At 42.0% G+C, this 13,210-nt stretch overlaps 2 protein-coding genes across 3 annotated transcripts in view; one reads left to right on the forward strand and one right to left on the reverse strand.

Moving 5' to 3' along the window:
• Positions 1-5,687, forward strand: part of LOC310640721 (prominin-1-A-like) — a 48,491-nt gene extending 42,804 nt beyond the window's left edge. For both annotated transcript variants that reach the window (XM_083363209.1, XM_083363208.1), the window contains 5 exons: positions 819-887; positions 1,372-1,461; positions 2,416-2,528; positions 2,890-2,916; positions 3,545-5,687. In XM_083363209.1, coding sequence (XP_083219335.1) covers positions 819-887; positions 1,372-1,461; positions 2,416-2,528; positions 2,890-2,916; positions 3,545-3,593 — 348 coding nt within the window. In that variant the 3' untranslated portion in view covers positions 3,594-5,687. The remainder of the gene's footprint in view (positions 1-818; positions 888-1,371; positions 1,462-2,415; positions 2,529-2,889; positions 2,917-3,544) is intronic.
• Positions 5,688-5,920: 233 nt separating this feature from the next.
• On the reverse strand, positions 5,921-11,524 carry HPS6 (HPS6 biogenesis of lysosomal organelles complex 2 subunit 3). Its single transcript, XM_083363207.1, has one exon. The coding sequence runs from the start codon at positions 10,923-10,925 to the stop codon at positions 8,478-8,480; it is 2,448 nt and encodes an 815-aa protein (XP_083219333.1). The 5' UTR covers positions 10,926-11,524; the 3' UTR covers positions 5,921-8,477.
• Positions 11,525-13,210: the final 1,686 nt, after the last annotated feature.

Below are 13,210 nucleotides of genomic sequence, written 5' to 3' on the forward strand. Positions count from 1 at the left end.
CTTTGCCCAATAAAGTTTTGCATTAGAGATCGTAATGTCTCCAGTGTGCTTTATTGGATTCTTCAACCAGAACCTTGATACGTAAGAGTTGTGTCAAGGTCTTAGCTTTGAGAATTGGTCATAAGGCACTTTTTCTAGGCTGTTGGAACTTCAGTCATTAAACAAATAGTCGTAAGTAAAGGACTACCTGTAGCAGTATGGTCCTGCTTCTTATGCTTGCCTGAAATCTGAAAGTTATTCTGATTAAGTATGGAGAACCTTAGTACCTCTAGCAGATCTTGCATGAAAGAACTCTGCTTGCTTTCTCCTTCTCTCCCTGCCCCCCAAGTTTTCTAGAACTTCATTTCCATTCATGGACATATAGGAAATTTATGCTCCAAAATTCACAGATCTGCAATGCAATTTATACAGCAGGGGTGTCAAACTCAATTTCATTGAGGGCCGCATCAGCGTTGCAGTTGGCTTCAGGGGGCGGGTAGGTATGTCCTGAGTGGCCATGGCCTACTGGGTGGGCATGGCTAGAGTGCCTACTGGGTGGGCGTGGCCAGCTCTACATCATTCGCATCAAGGGTGCCTATGGGGGCCTGGGCAGGAGTGGGACAAATCTGAGGGTCTCTGGCAGAAGGAGGGTCTCTGGGCCAGGGCCAAGGCAGTGGGGGCCGTTCCCTCACTGTTTCCAGGATGGCTTCACGGGCCGCATGAAACCACTTCGCAGGCCAGATCTGGCCCCCGGGCCTCGTGTTTGACATGTCTGTTATACAGGATATTTGCACCAAAACCAAACCATTTCCTGAGTTTCCTTCTCTATTTCCATCTAGGAGATCAAGACTTTTATATGGCAGATATTGAATTATTTTTCCTCTTATGTGAGCTGGGCTCAGCATGTTGTAAGTACTATCAATTATTTCTAGTGGAATAAGGATGGACTTGCTGGATTTATACTTTTATCTTGCCAAGTACAGTTATCTGTACTTGTTCAAACCCTTACCAAACAACATGTAAATTCAGAGGCATGATTCAAGAACCTTTCCATTCCCTTGGTATGTTGTACGAAGATCATTAGAATTGTTTGACAAGCCAGAAAAAACTTATCTATTTGTTTCAACATACCAATTGTGCTTTGTTAAATCTGAATTTAAGCATGTTGTATGAGGGCAACCATTAAATTTTTTCCTTATTTTTTAAAATGAAAATACGGAATACAATTATTGAGGGATTGAACCTTTTTTTCTGGGTTGGAAAAGAAATTGTAGATTTCAAATATGGTGATCAAATAATGAAAATTGTTGCCCAGAACACCAGGGCTTGGTTTTCTCTGATGAAACTTCTCTAATGAAATGTTTTGTTTTGCTTTTAAATCTTCATTGACAGATCATGGGACAATTGGGTCGTTGTGGCCCTGTAGCCTGGGCACTGGACAGCATGAATACCGTTGTCTGCAATTACCTTGTTGATTCTTTGGTGAGGAAATCAATACTAATCAGAGAGCATTAATTGAGATGTGGGATTGCTAATTGTGTCAACATGGATTTAAGGCAAGAGATAGTGTTACAAAGGGTGTAACACTAAATTGTAAATAAGTGTTCTGTACCAGCCTGCTACCGGCCCTGCAGAAAAGGCAGGGACAACCCCTTTTACAAGAAGGCAAGAGGCTGGAATTATGCCTGCCAAATTTATTGCTACAAAAACAAACGGAACAAGGCACGAACCAAGAAACAGGAGCTTTAAGAAACAGGAACTATCCAAGCGGTTGCCTTCAGCAAACCAGCCCTCCCACACATTCCCCTTAAATACAGTTCAGGGCGTGGCCTCTCTCTGCCTCCTTCCGAGGTGCCCCATTGCCTTCCTCTGTTTACTCCTGATTGACTGCCTCCTGCATCAGGCGTCCTTGAACAGGGCCAGCTGTGGGTCATCTTCATCCACGCTGTCAGGCTCACAGCTGGGTCTGCGTTGTGACCAGATGAGAGGGGCCTGGCTGGGGGCTCTCATCAAGCTGTCCAATCCCCTCAGCAAGGTCTTCAACACCCCCCTCCTCCTCTGAGTCGTCCGACCCAACTGCCGAACCCACAGGCTGACCCTGAATCACAACAATAAGAGGAGCATATCACTATAGTTGTCTTGGGGGTCAGTTTGTTGTAATGTCTTAATTTTGAAAAAAAACGTAGGGAAACGTTAGAGGTGCATATGCACAAATGAAAGCTATGCCTTCTGAACAGAAATGGGAATGGGAGGTACATAAAGAAGGCTCTAGTCTAGTGCGTGTTAGGACCGGAATGTGCAAATACTTACTGTATGAGGATATGTCCATTATTAGAGATACTGTATTTCTCTTGGCAGTCTCAACCAACTAAATCTGAACTGAAACACTTGAAGCATTGCCTCCAACTCTCCATCTCTTCTCTTTCCCCCTCCTAGAATGCCTTCTGGTTCAGTCTGGCCTGGTGCACAATCTTTCTGTTGCCAAGTATCATCTTGGCTGTGCGGCTTGCCAAGTTTTATCGTCAAATGAGCGTCGATGACATATATCAGTAAGGATGATTTATTATCTAATACGGGATGCTGCCATGGCTGTGGGCTTCAGTCTTTCATTTTCCCAATATTGTCTTATGAACTAGCTTGAAAATTTCTTTAGAATCATCTGTGCAAATACCCCCAACTTCCTGGGGCTACATTTCCTAGGAGAACTGCTTCAGAAATGTGATCTTGCCATAATATAACTGGAGACTATTTTCCCTGCCTCTCTTTGTGATGATGTCCAGTTCAATCACTACTTTTTTGTGGTTCCTAGTCTGGTTTTTGTGAGAACTATCATGTGGGAGTGATTTTATATTTATATTATTTATATTTATATTTATATATGTCATTGACACTGTCCCTTTTTTCTATTAGGGATGAGATTATGGAAAACTTTGAACTGTGAGTATCTTTCCATAGCTGTGATCAATCTTTGCTAGGCAGCATTGTAGTTCAAGCAAATGTCAGTATTAAGCTAAAGAAGAGCCATTTAATTAGCCACTAGGGCAGGGGTGTCAAATTGCTGGCCTGCAGGCAGGATGCATCATAGCAAAACTGCGCCCACCCCATTGCCAGCAATGGCAAAGTCATGATACGTCATGACACGTCATGTGACGTTGCAAATTTGACACTCCTGCACTAGAGCATGAAAGCCATTTGGGGTGTAGAGAATACCAAATAGTGTAGGCAGCTCACTGTTCTGGTGTTAATACTTAAAAAAGAAAATGAACATAACTTTCTGTGGAGTGGGAAACAGCCATAATTACAATACTGTAAGTTTTGCATGCTGTAAGTTTCATTTGCAAACAAATAATGTTTGGGATGCTAAATAGTACTGTGGTAGTATATTTATCAGGGTAGAGAGGATTTTTAAAGCCCTATCGTAGAATGAACCTATAGTAAGGGATTGAGAACTGCCAAACAACAACAAAATCAAAGTTTCTTACTCCCATTTCATCCTTACTCTTATTGTTGCTTACCAACCATCAAGATTCAATTTTCTTAATTTCTTCTTCTTTTCCCATTATAGGTCAAGGCCAAACACATTCAAAATGCCCCGGGTTGAGCTGAAGAAATAACTTTTTTTTTCAGCATTCCATCTCTGAACTGCTATGAAGACAACAATGGTCTAGAGAATTCTTGGGTTTCTCTTGACATTGCCAAAAATTTTCCCTGAACAAGTTTGTAAGATGGCAACAACCTTTTCCCTGCAAGAGACCTGTGTCATAAGCCCTGTCACAGAGAAGTGTAGTACGGCTGTATGCCCAGGGTATCAACAGGGTTGTGCTCTATTATAGACATTAGGCTTGCAGTCTTAATGCTGTCCATACTCAAGAGGCTGCATTCTACTGAATTACTATACAGACCCAATATATAGCAAAACATCTTTACAGTAATTCTTTGACCCTCAACAGATTTAGAAATCTTTGTTGAATTAAGCTGAATTGCAAATAATGCCTTGCTGGATACCTACTCCATACCTACTCTAAAGGTTAATACTCTGGAAGAGAAAGCAAATATGAGCCATAATGAAATACTACTGACAATTCTGCATCAGGAAGAGTGAATTGCCTTAAATTTTATCTAGAGCACTTTGAAGAGTTTGTCTTGTGCTTCAGTACATCATTGCAATCTACAGATGTATGTTTCTCTCTTTTCTCCTTCCTCACATTCTCCAATACTTGATTTGCATATTTTGGGCATTTATCTCCTCCCCAATAATACTGAACCATGAATTTGTCAGAAGTGTGATTCTCTCATGAGAATGGGGGAAATTCTCTCATCAGGTGAATAGAATTAGTAATATTTATTTAATATGCAAAATGAATAATGAAAAGAGGATACGATAACCATTTGGAAGAGGAACAACACAAGAATTGTATTCCTTTTAGATTAGTCTTGCCTGATCTGTGGCGCTCCAAATGTGTGACATAATTCCTAGTCAGTATTGGAAATTTGAAGTTTAGGGCAAGACTGGACTAGTAGCAGATAATACAGGTAGTCCTCAACTTACAACAGTTCACTTAATGATATTTGAAAGTTACAATGGCACTGAAAAAAGTGACCTTATGACTATTTTTCACTGACGACCAATTCAGCATCTCCGTGGTCATCTGATCAAAATTCAGACACTTGGCAAGAGAGTCATATTTATGTCAGTTGCAGTGGGCTGGAGTCATATGATCACCATGTGCAACCTTCTGACCAAATAGCTTTTAGAAGAATTTGTGAAGGATTACCTAAAGCAATAGTAACAAATGAAATCTCATTAATCAAGGAAAAATGAAAACATTATATAAAATGTAACATTTTCTTATCTCATCCAGATATTGAGGGTGGGGGAGTGGCTCATATTTCAGATTTTTTGAGCAACATGCAAACAATCAGATTTTAATATACACATTCTCACCTTTATTCACTCACTGCTACGACATCATTAAGACTGACCTTGTCTTAGCAAATTATCTACAACTCCATTTCTTTTTTTCCTAAGGGGTTTGTGAAAACCTACAATATATGGGAAGCAATTCAAGATAGCATGCTATCACTTAGCCTAGGATAGTAATTGTTCCTAGCAGTTTCTGTCTTACTTAAATTATGTCTTATTTCCACTAAGTTTGATAAAGATATTTTCAGTTGCCTGAATTATATGATTTCTATTATATAATAAATTTTATTTGATTCTATGGAAGACCAGGAGTGAAAAAGTCTAATCTAGAGTGAAAATTAAACCACTCCCCTCCTCCCTAACTACTTTGCCAAGAAAGATACTTGAATCTGTACAAATGCTTTTGCTTCTCATTTGAATGAATATAATTATTTTTATTAATGTATTTTCCATTTGTAAATTCAAGGAAATTATATTTTTCATAGCTTTTATAGGATTTGAGGTAGGCCTTGGATACTTAGAATTTATAAATTGTTGTTCCCCAAGAATGACATCTTGCTGTTGCTGGAATTGCAGTGTTAAATATTAACATAAAACAAGAAGAAATAATCAGGATATCAGTTTTGGACCTTATTTAAAAATTATCTGGCTGCCCCTGGCTGCCACAGTATAAGAAGGGAATCCCAAATGGTCAGGAAGCTATGTTTTGTTGGACTCAAAGTATTTTAATTAATAAAAGAAACCATAATTTCTTAATGCTGCTATTAAATATAACTTTGGTGTATTTTTGCAATGGTGTGACAAATGCTTATTCAACAGGAATTTATCTGTCTCAAAATTCAATGATTGACCAAGCCAGAACATTCACTAAGATAGCTGTTTCATTAAATTAATAATTGTAACAATTGTTTTCTTGATGTTTTGCACTCACTTCCAACTCCCTTCCCATCATATTATGAAAGCTAATATCTGATCAATTATGTTAAGAGACACTTAATCAACTCTTCCCTGAACAGTCCAGTTAGATAATCTAAAGGCAGGGACATTCCCAGTTTTATAGAAGAAGCTGGGAAGTTAAGGTTACAGCTCTTATGTTATGGCTCAAGAGACAGAGACCCTGCTAGCAGTTTGCTTGCTGTATTTTTTCTTCCCAGACGTGATTTGTTCTCTTGGCTGACATTCTTCCAGGTCAGAGTATGAATTATCTACTAGTGTTGGTCCCCATTAACAAGAGACTGAATTAACAAAAATACTACAGAAGATACAGCTGGGAGTATATAATGCTTATTCATTAAAATTATTCATTAAAAAGGAGCCTTAAAAGCCTACTATTTCTCTGCCAAGGTACTCGAGATAGGCATGGTATAAAGCATCCAGACAAATCTTAAGGTTGCTTATCATCCTTTCACCCCTACTTCATGAGAACAAAGAGCCAACCCCAGTTTGAAGTCCAGCACTAACAAAGAATCCCATTAATCTCTAGAGAGGACAAAGAAGCTTGCCTCTTTATAATCGAGGGGCATTTTACAGTAATTTCCAACTCTTAAAATAACTTCAAAATGGCTCTGGAATGAGGAAGCTTGAGGTTTTTGAAGAATATGCACCTGTAAAAAGTAGCAGATATTGTAGATTTGGGATGGGCAGTTTGGTATGAGCCAAGTGTTTTGTGTTCCTTCATCACCCGTGCCTCCCTTGTTTGCTTCTGAGAGAGTTAAAAGGGACACTTAGAATAGCTCTTGACTTTTCCTACATGTCTGTCTAGAAAGGGGAAGTTCACAGCTGGAAAGAAAAATGTTTCCTTTACACTAAAACCCCCAGATTGCCAAGGCAGTGAAGGCCACTCAAGCCTAGTCAATGGATACGTTAACTTTCATTCACATTTCTCAGATATCAGGGCAGGGTCCTCTATAACCACAGAGCCTTTCCCTGCTATACGATCACTTAGAAAACTTTCCAAACTGTAGGACAGGGCAACAGAATTACAGCATAAACGGTAGACAAAGTATCTGCTCACAACCATCTTTTCAAAATGGGTGGGAAACCTGTGACCATCCTTAATTTCTAGCATTTCTGAGCCTTAATGAAACTGCTTGGGATTCCAAATGCTTCAGCAATTTTGGGAGGGCTTCAGATTCTCCATCTCTGACACTTTTCACGTGGATCCCATTCCCTTTCAAATCAGAAGTTGGCAGCAAAGCAGCTGTTAAAACTCACTTTGATATGGAGAACTGAAGTAGCCTAGCTCTTGTTACATTCAACAAGCTACCTCCTTTTTGAATTATATCAGGGAAAATATGCATTTTTAAAAACAATCCTGTCAGTTTCATGAGAATTAAAATGATGCTGTATCACGAACTACCTACACATAGGAAAAAATATTCATGGTTAGACCACTTAAGGATTCCTCTCTTTCTGTTAAATCTATATAGAAAAAGGCCCATGCGTGTAGGACATGAGGATGCCAGAAATTGCAGCACAGCAACGTTTGGAAGGCGTAAATTCTCAATCCCTCATGGAGAGGGCTAGTTTTACTTAAAAGGGTAATTAGTCTTAAGCAGAAGTGTACTAAGAACATTGTCAGAAGTTGCATTACAATAGCACCTCTTTTCAAGTCTTGCCATTTTAAAGCAAAGAAGAATTTGCTTAAATATGAAATGCAGCACTAGGGAGAATAATACTGTCTTACAAAGAAATATGGCACAAATTATTATAGTGAATCTTTTCCACTTTTCTAAAAAGCAAAAGATAAAGGCTATACAGGGGACAAAGGTGTGCTTAGATAAATGCAGTCAAAACAGCAGGACTTCCCCTGCTTGAAATAAATATTGCTTAAATCTGCGATAAACCTGAGGAGTAATTATTTTCAGAGAAGCAACAACCGATGATTACATATAGGGAGTTTCAAAAGCATTAATTTAGGAGGAAGTAACGCTGGCAAATGAAACTTTTAGGGTTATTATCAAAAACCTCCTCTTTCCTCACAGAGAAACCTTCTCCAACCAGATATCTTCAGATGCCTTAGACTATAATAATTATAAACCCTAATCCACATAAAGCCACATAAAGTATTGGAGGAAGACTATTTCTGAGCACAAACACTGCTACTCCTCAGTGACACTCCTATACAAATATAGTTGATGAATAAAGATGGGCATGTTATCAGAATATCAACCACTCCCATAATATCATTCATTAAGGGGTGGGAGTACATCAGTAATATTTCAAATTTTACTGAAACAATTATTGATACACAGCTGTCCCCAACTGATGCCCTCCAGATGTGCTAGAAATACTGTACAATCCAGAATTCTCATTTTGAGAATTATAATCCCAATATATCTGAAAGGTTAAGGAAGAGATGCCTTTATTTGCCCTAGTTTAAAGATATAAAAGGTCTCCAATCCTTCCTAGAAGCTCTGCACTCTTCCAGACAAAGTCATTGACAATAGATGATTCTGTGATTTAACTTCCCACTTTAACTGGATGAGCTTGGAATATAAAGACTGCAGCTCCTGATTTTGCAGAACCATTTTTAAATACCATTTTGCTTGTTCTAATTGTGACACGATAAAAACTACGTTTGGTTTTGAAAGAAGGTTAGCTCTTCCTGGTAATCTGCTTTCGGAAGAGACTGCTGGTTCCTGGGTGGTGTTGGTGGTGGAAAGGATGGGACCTGTAAGACATGTCCAAAAACTTCATTCTGGGATGTTTGATTTTGTGCCAGTCTGTACAACAGTGGTTTGAGCAGGGCAATAGTAAGTTGGGATGACCCATCTTGTGCAAAAGGAAATGGACTGAGCTCAGCTGATGCTAGATTTTGCTGAATAATGCTCAGGACATCAGGGGCACTCATATCTGCAGGGCAGAGCTCCCACAACTTGTCCAAATAGGGGTCCAGGGCCCGGTGCCGGGAAAACTCCCCCAGGAGATTAATAAACATCTCTTTGTTTAGCAAAGGGCTCAACAAGGAGAATTTCTCTGCTGTCTCCATCACATGCTGCCATCTCCCATATTGGATAAGGAGATCCATGGCTTGGAGGATTGCTTTGGGCCTCTGGCTACAGAGCAAGAGCTCAATTTCCATTTCTCCATCTGCTACTGGACATCTGGCACACCTTGGCAGTACAGCTAGTGCTCTCTTATAAAGGGGCACACCACCCTCGGGCCCTTCTTTGCTTTTGTAAGTCCAGGAGGCACCCAAATACTGCTGGGATAGCTCTACAAAGTGAGGCAACCATTTAGGCCTGAACTCAAGAAGAGAAAGACAGACAAGTTCAAAGAAGGGGAATACTCCATTTAGAGGGCTTTCTTCTTGCTTACTTGGGCTAAGAGCAGCTCCCCCCAGAATTTTTTTCCACACATCTGGAGTGGCTCTAGCTACCAGAATGCCATCCCCATTCTCTTGTAGCTGGAGATGGTTCTGGATAGCTTTCCAGAAAGCTCCAGGGAAAGCTGTGAACACGACATTCAGGTATGCCAAGTTCTCTCTGTTCAAGTCCAAGTGAAGAAGGCGGCCAAGTTCTTGTTCCACCAGTGCTTCGCCATAGGTCTTTACCTCACTTTCTGAAGATTGAACCACACGCAACTTGAGGAACTCCAGATCTTGATAATTCTGCAGTTCTAATTGCATCGTGCCCAGGAGCTTGGTATAAGATTCCGGGAGGACCCGGAGCTTTTTTCCTTTGGGATCAAGACTATAGCACAGGATGGAAGAGAGTGCCACAGGAGCCTGAAACATGCCCCCCCTTTTCAGTTTCTCCACAGTGAGTTGGGAACTGCTGAGACTCCGTCTTTGATAGTATTTGCAGGCTTCTTCAAATACCATCTGCACGAGGTTGGATTCTGACTGACAGCCTTGATCAGAGTCTGAGAAGTCAAGAGTATAAATGCCATCCTGAGCAAGGAGCTGGATTTCGTTTTCTATGGTAGGAGTGTCCAAAAAGTGTACTCTCTCAGTGCTCAGGACTTTGTTTTCTATCAACTCTCTACTGTTCAAATCCACAAGATAAAGAGTCTCCTTCAGCAAGCAAGCCAGGATGTGCCCAAAAACCTTTAGTTGGACCTGCTCTCCTGAAGACAAAATGCCTCCTGAAAAGTCAAAGACAGGTCGCCACAGGCCATTAGGTTGGACTCCCTGTATTGTGCCTGTTTGCATGATCAAGAGCAGCTCTCCGCAATTGGATAGGGCACAGCTGTGTACAGCCAAATTTTTCATGGTTTCCAAGAATCCCACATAACTCAGCATTAGCTTTTTGAAGTCTACATCGCTGCCTGCATGTGAGGCTTTTATGGAAACGCACGGACCATGTGGTGCAGCAATAACAATATCAGACATTTCAGGTCGCCAGATGAGGACAAACTTGGCTATTCTTGGGAAGGTGGCTGGGGTGGGGACAAGGAAGACTCCAGAGGGTTTGGCCAAGACTTGGTAAACAGGGCTATTGTGCAAGATAACCCTGAGAGGGCTCAGCTGGACACCCTGCTCTCCAATCTGAAGGCCTCGAACACAAATACAATACTGGAAGGCTCTTTTCTCCGGTGTCGGTTGAGCATCCAAAGGAGGCCTCTCTTCACACCACACAAGCTGTTCCCCTAAGCTGCAAACGGAGACAATCCGAGCACGGGCTCCATGGCACAGTTCCAGACTCTGCAGCAAGTGCCATCCAGCGGTGGGCACAAAGCGCCAGACTTCGGTCCTGCCTTGCTCCCAAATGATAGCCAACACCCAGGAGACAGTTGTGGCAGGACTTTCCAAGAAAAGCAGCTCCACCACTGCGGGTTGAAGTGGCTTCCAGGTCCTCTCCAGCTCCCCTCCATCGAGCCCCAGGCGCTGAAAAGCCACTACTCGAGGCTGGCAGGCCGGCTGATTCCACAGGAGCAGCAGATGGTGCTTGTCGGGGCTGGTTAGGATGCGGCTGGGAGGCTCCCCGGAACGACGCTGATCCAGCAGCTCCCGCAGCCAGCGGCCTCGAACATAGTCACTCCAGTCCGAGACCTGCCGAAGCTCCACCGCTCCCTTCATTTTGGGATGTCCGGAGCGGCGGCCGACCACATAGGGCCGGAAAAAAAAAAGGCTGACGAGCGATACTAGGCCAAGCTTCACCGATCCCGGAGGCAAACGAGGCGTTATTTTATTCCGGCTTCTTGCAGCGGAGAGAGAAACGGGGGTCCTCGCAACTCTTCCCGCCGATTCTAGCGCTCCTGGATCTGCGCGCCCCCTTTATTTACAGGAACCTTAGCTGAAGCTTTCAAACCTCGCTCCATTCGAGCTGCCGCGCCCCGCTCGCTATTCTCACTGCCTCTTACGGTTTCGGACTCCAACGCTCTCGGCATTGCCTACTCCGAAAGTCTGCGTTGCCCTCTCTGTCGCTCACCCGAGCGCGGAATTCCGCTCGAGCTGCCGGCGCTCAGACGGCGTAGTTGCTTCTAGGCGCCTTAGCTCTCTCCGGAACAGGCCAAACGCCAGACCCCGGCTCGCTCCAGCCGTTTCTTCCGCAAAGCAGCCCGCTAGGAAATCCACCAGCCCCTCCGCAGTTCAGAAATAGCCAGCGCCGAATTCCTGCTTATTGCAATCACGAGGTCTTTCGTTTCCGGACTGAGGCACTCCCCTCCGGTACTTACTTCGGCACCAAATCCGAACTCCCTACAAATTCTTCTACTTCCGTCTCTGCCCGATGAGGTTAAAACCTGGCCGCCCCAATTCAGCTGCTTTTCGGTAGCGCGCAAGGCCCGGAGGAAAACGAGAACTCTTAAAGGGACGATGCGTCCGGTGGGCGGGGAAGCAGTTCAGCCTATATTTTGCTGTTAGGGTTAAGGTTGAGTGGAACTTTATTGTTAAATCAAGAAAAGTATTTAGACAAAAAGGAATCACTCAGAAAACTAGTACCGGTAATACCTTCTGCCCATCCCTGATGAAGAAACAAATGACTAAGAAGGAAGATTTGGATTATGTGCAAATTTTGGAATCCGTTGACAATTTTTTTTACTTGCATCTTGAAAATCCCATTTAATCCCATTTATATCCTGCCCTTCTCCGAAGACTCAGGGCGGCTTACAATTTAAAGCACAAACCAATGTGCTTAGCAATAGCCTTCATTCTATGTATATGCCTGCTTATGAGGGCTTTCGCTCCCCCCCAAGCGGCATTATTACAAAGTCAGCTTATTGCCCCCAACAATCTGGGTCCTCATTTTACCTACCTCGGAAGGATGGAAAGCTGAGAAAATGCTGGTTAATGACATTTTTCTTCAAAAGTACGCATAGCATTGCTGTTTTAATTACATTCAAGATTAACATTTTTTCCTCATAACAATTGCAGCATGTAGCCTCTCTTCAAGACTGTAGCCTCTCTTCAAGACAATTAGGTCACTAGGAGATCTGCTTTAGCATATTGTCATGGTTATAGGTCTACTCAAAGTTGTGGTCCAATCCCTTCTGGTCATTAGTTGGCATCCATACCACCATTTTTCTTGTCAAATACCGGTAAATGGAAAATAAGAACTTTTCCCTGCTTCCTCACTTTTAAAAAATTTAGGTCCAGCACAATTAGGTATTTTATAATCTTTATATGTTTTAATCCTATGTTGGAAATAATATTTAACTGCAAATAAAAATCTATTAAAACTGAATTTTCAATCCTTGAAATCACTTTTAGGTTGACAATGTTTTCTGATGACCCAGTGAGTTGTGGGTGACATAAGCCATTATAAAATTTGGCTTTCAGAGATTATAGCAGTAACATAATAGTCCCATATTTTGAAGTGTATATGGAGTTGCAAACAAAATACATAAGCACTTTGACCCATGGATAGTTACTGGGCTTACACCAGAAAAATATCCACACCCAGCAGTGAAGAATGCATTCAGGCCACAATCTATTTCGGGGTAACTTCTGACCAATAGACCATGGCTGAAATATGTGGCTCAACTTTTGGACTGTCCTATTTCTCTCCATTTGATGCATTTGCAATCACTGGCCTGAAGGAGAGTTCTGAGGAAACCGAAAACCTCACTCTCCTGTAACATTTTTGATTAGTCATTGTGGGAAGAATCCAGAGAAAGAAATATTTTAGGAAATATTAAAAAGGCAGAATGCATTTATCCAAAGCACGGGTGTCAAACTCACAACATCACGTGACGTGTCATGACGTATCGTGACTTTTTCCCCATTGCTGGCAATGGGGTGGGTGCGGTTTTGGCGTGACGCATCTGGCCTGTAGGCCAGTAGTTTGACACCCCTGACCCAAAGGAATAATGGAGAAGATCTTAAAGGCAGAAAAGCAAGCCCAGTTTTCTTAATAGCCCCAA

Source organism: Vipera ursinii, assembly GCF_947247035.1.
Source record: "Vipera ursinii genome assembly, chromosome: 5".
NCBI lineage: Eukaryota > Metazoa > Chordata > Lepidosauria > Squamata > Viperidae > Vipera > Vipera ursinii.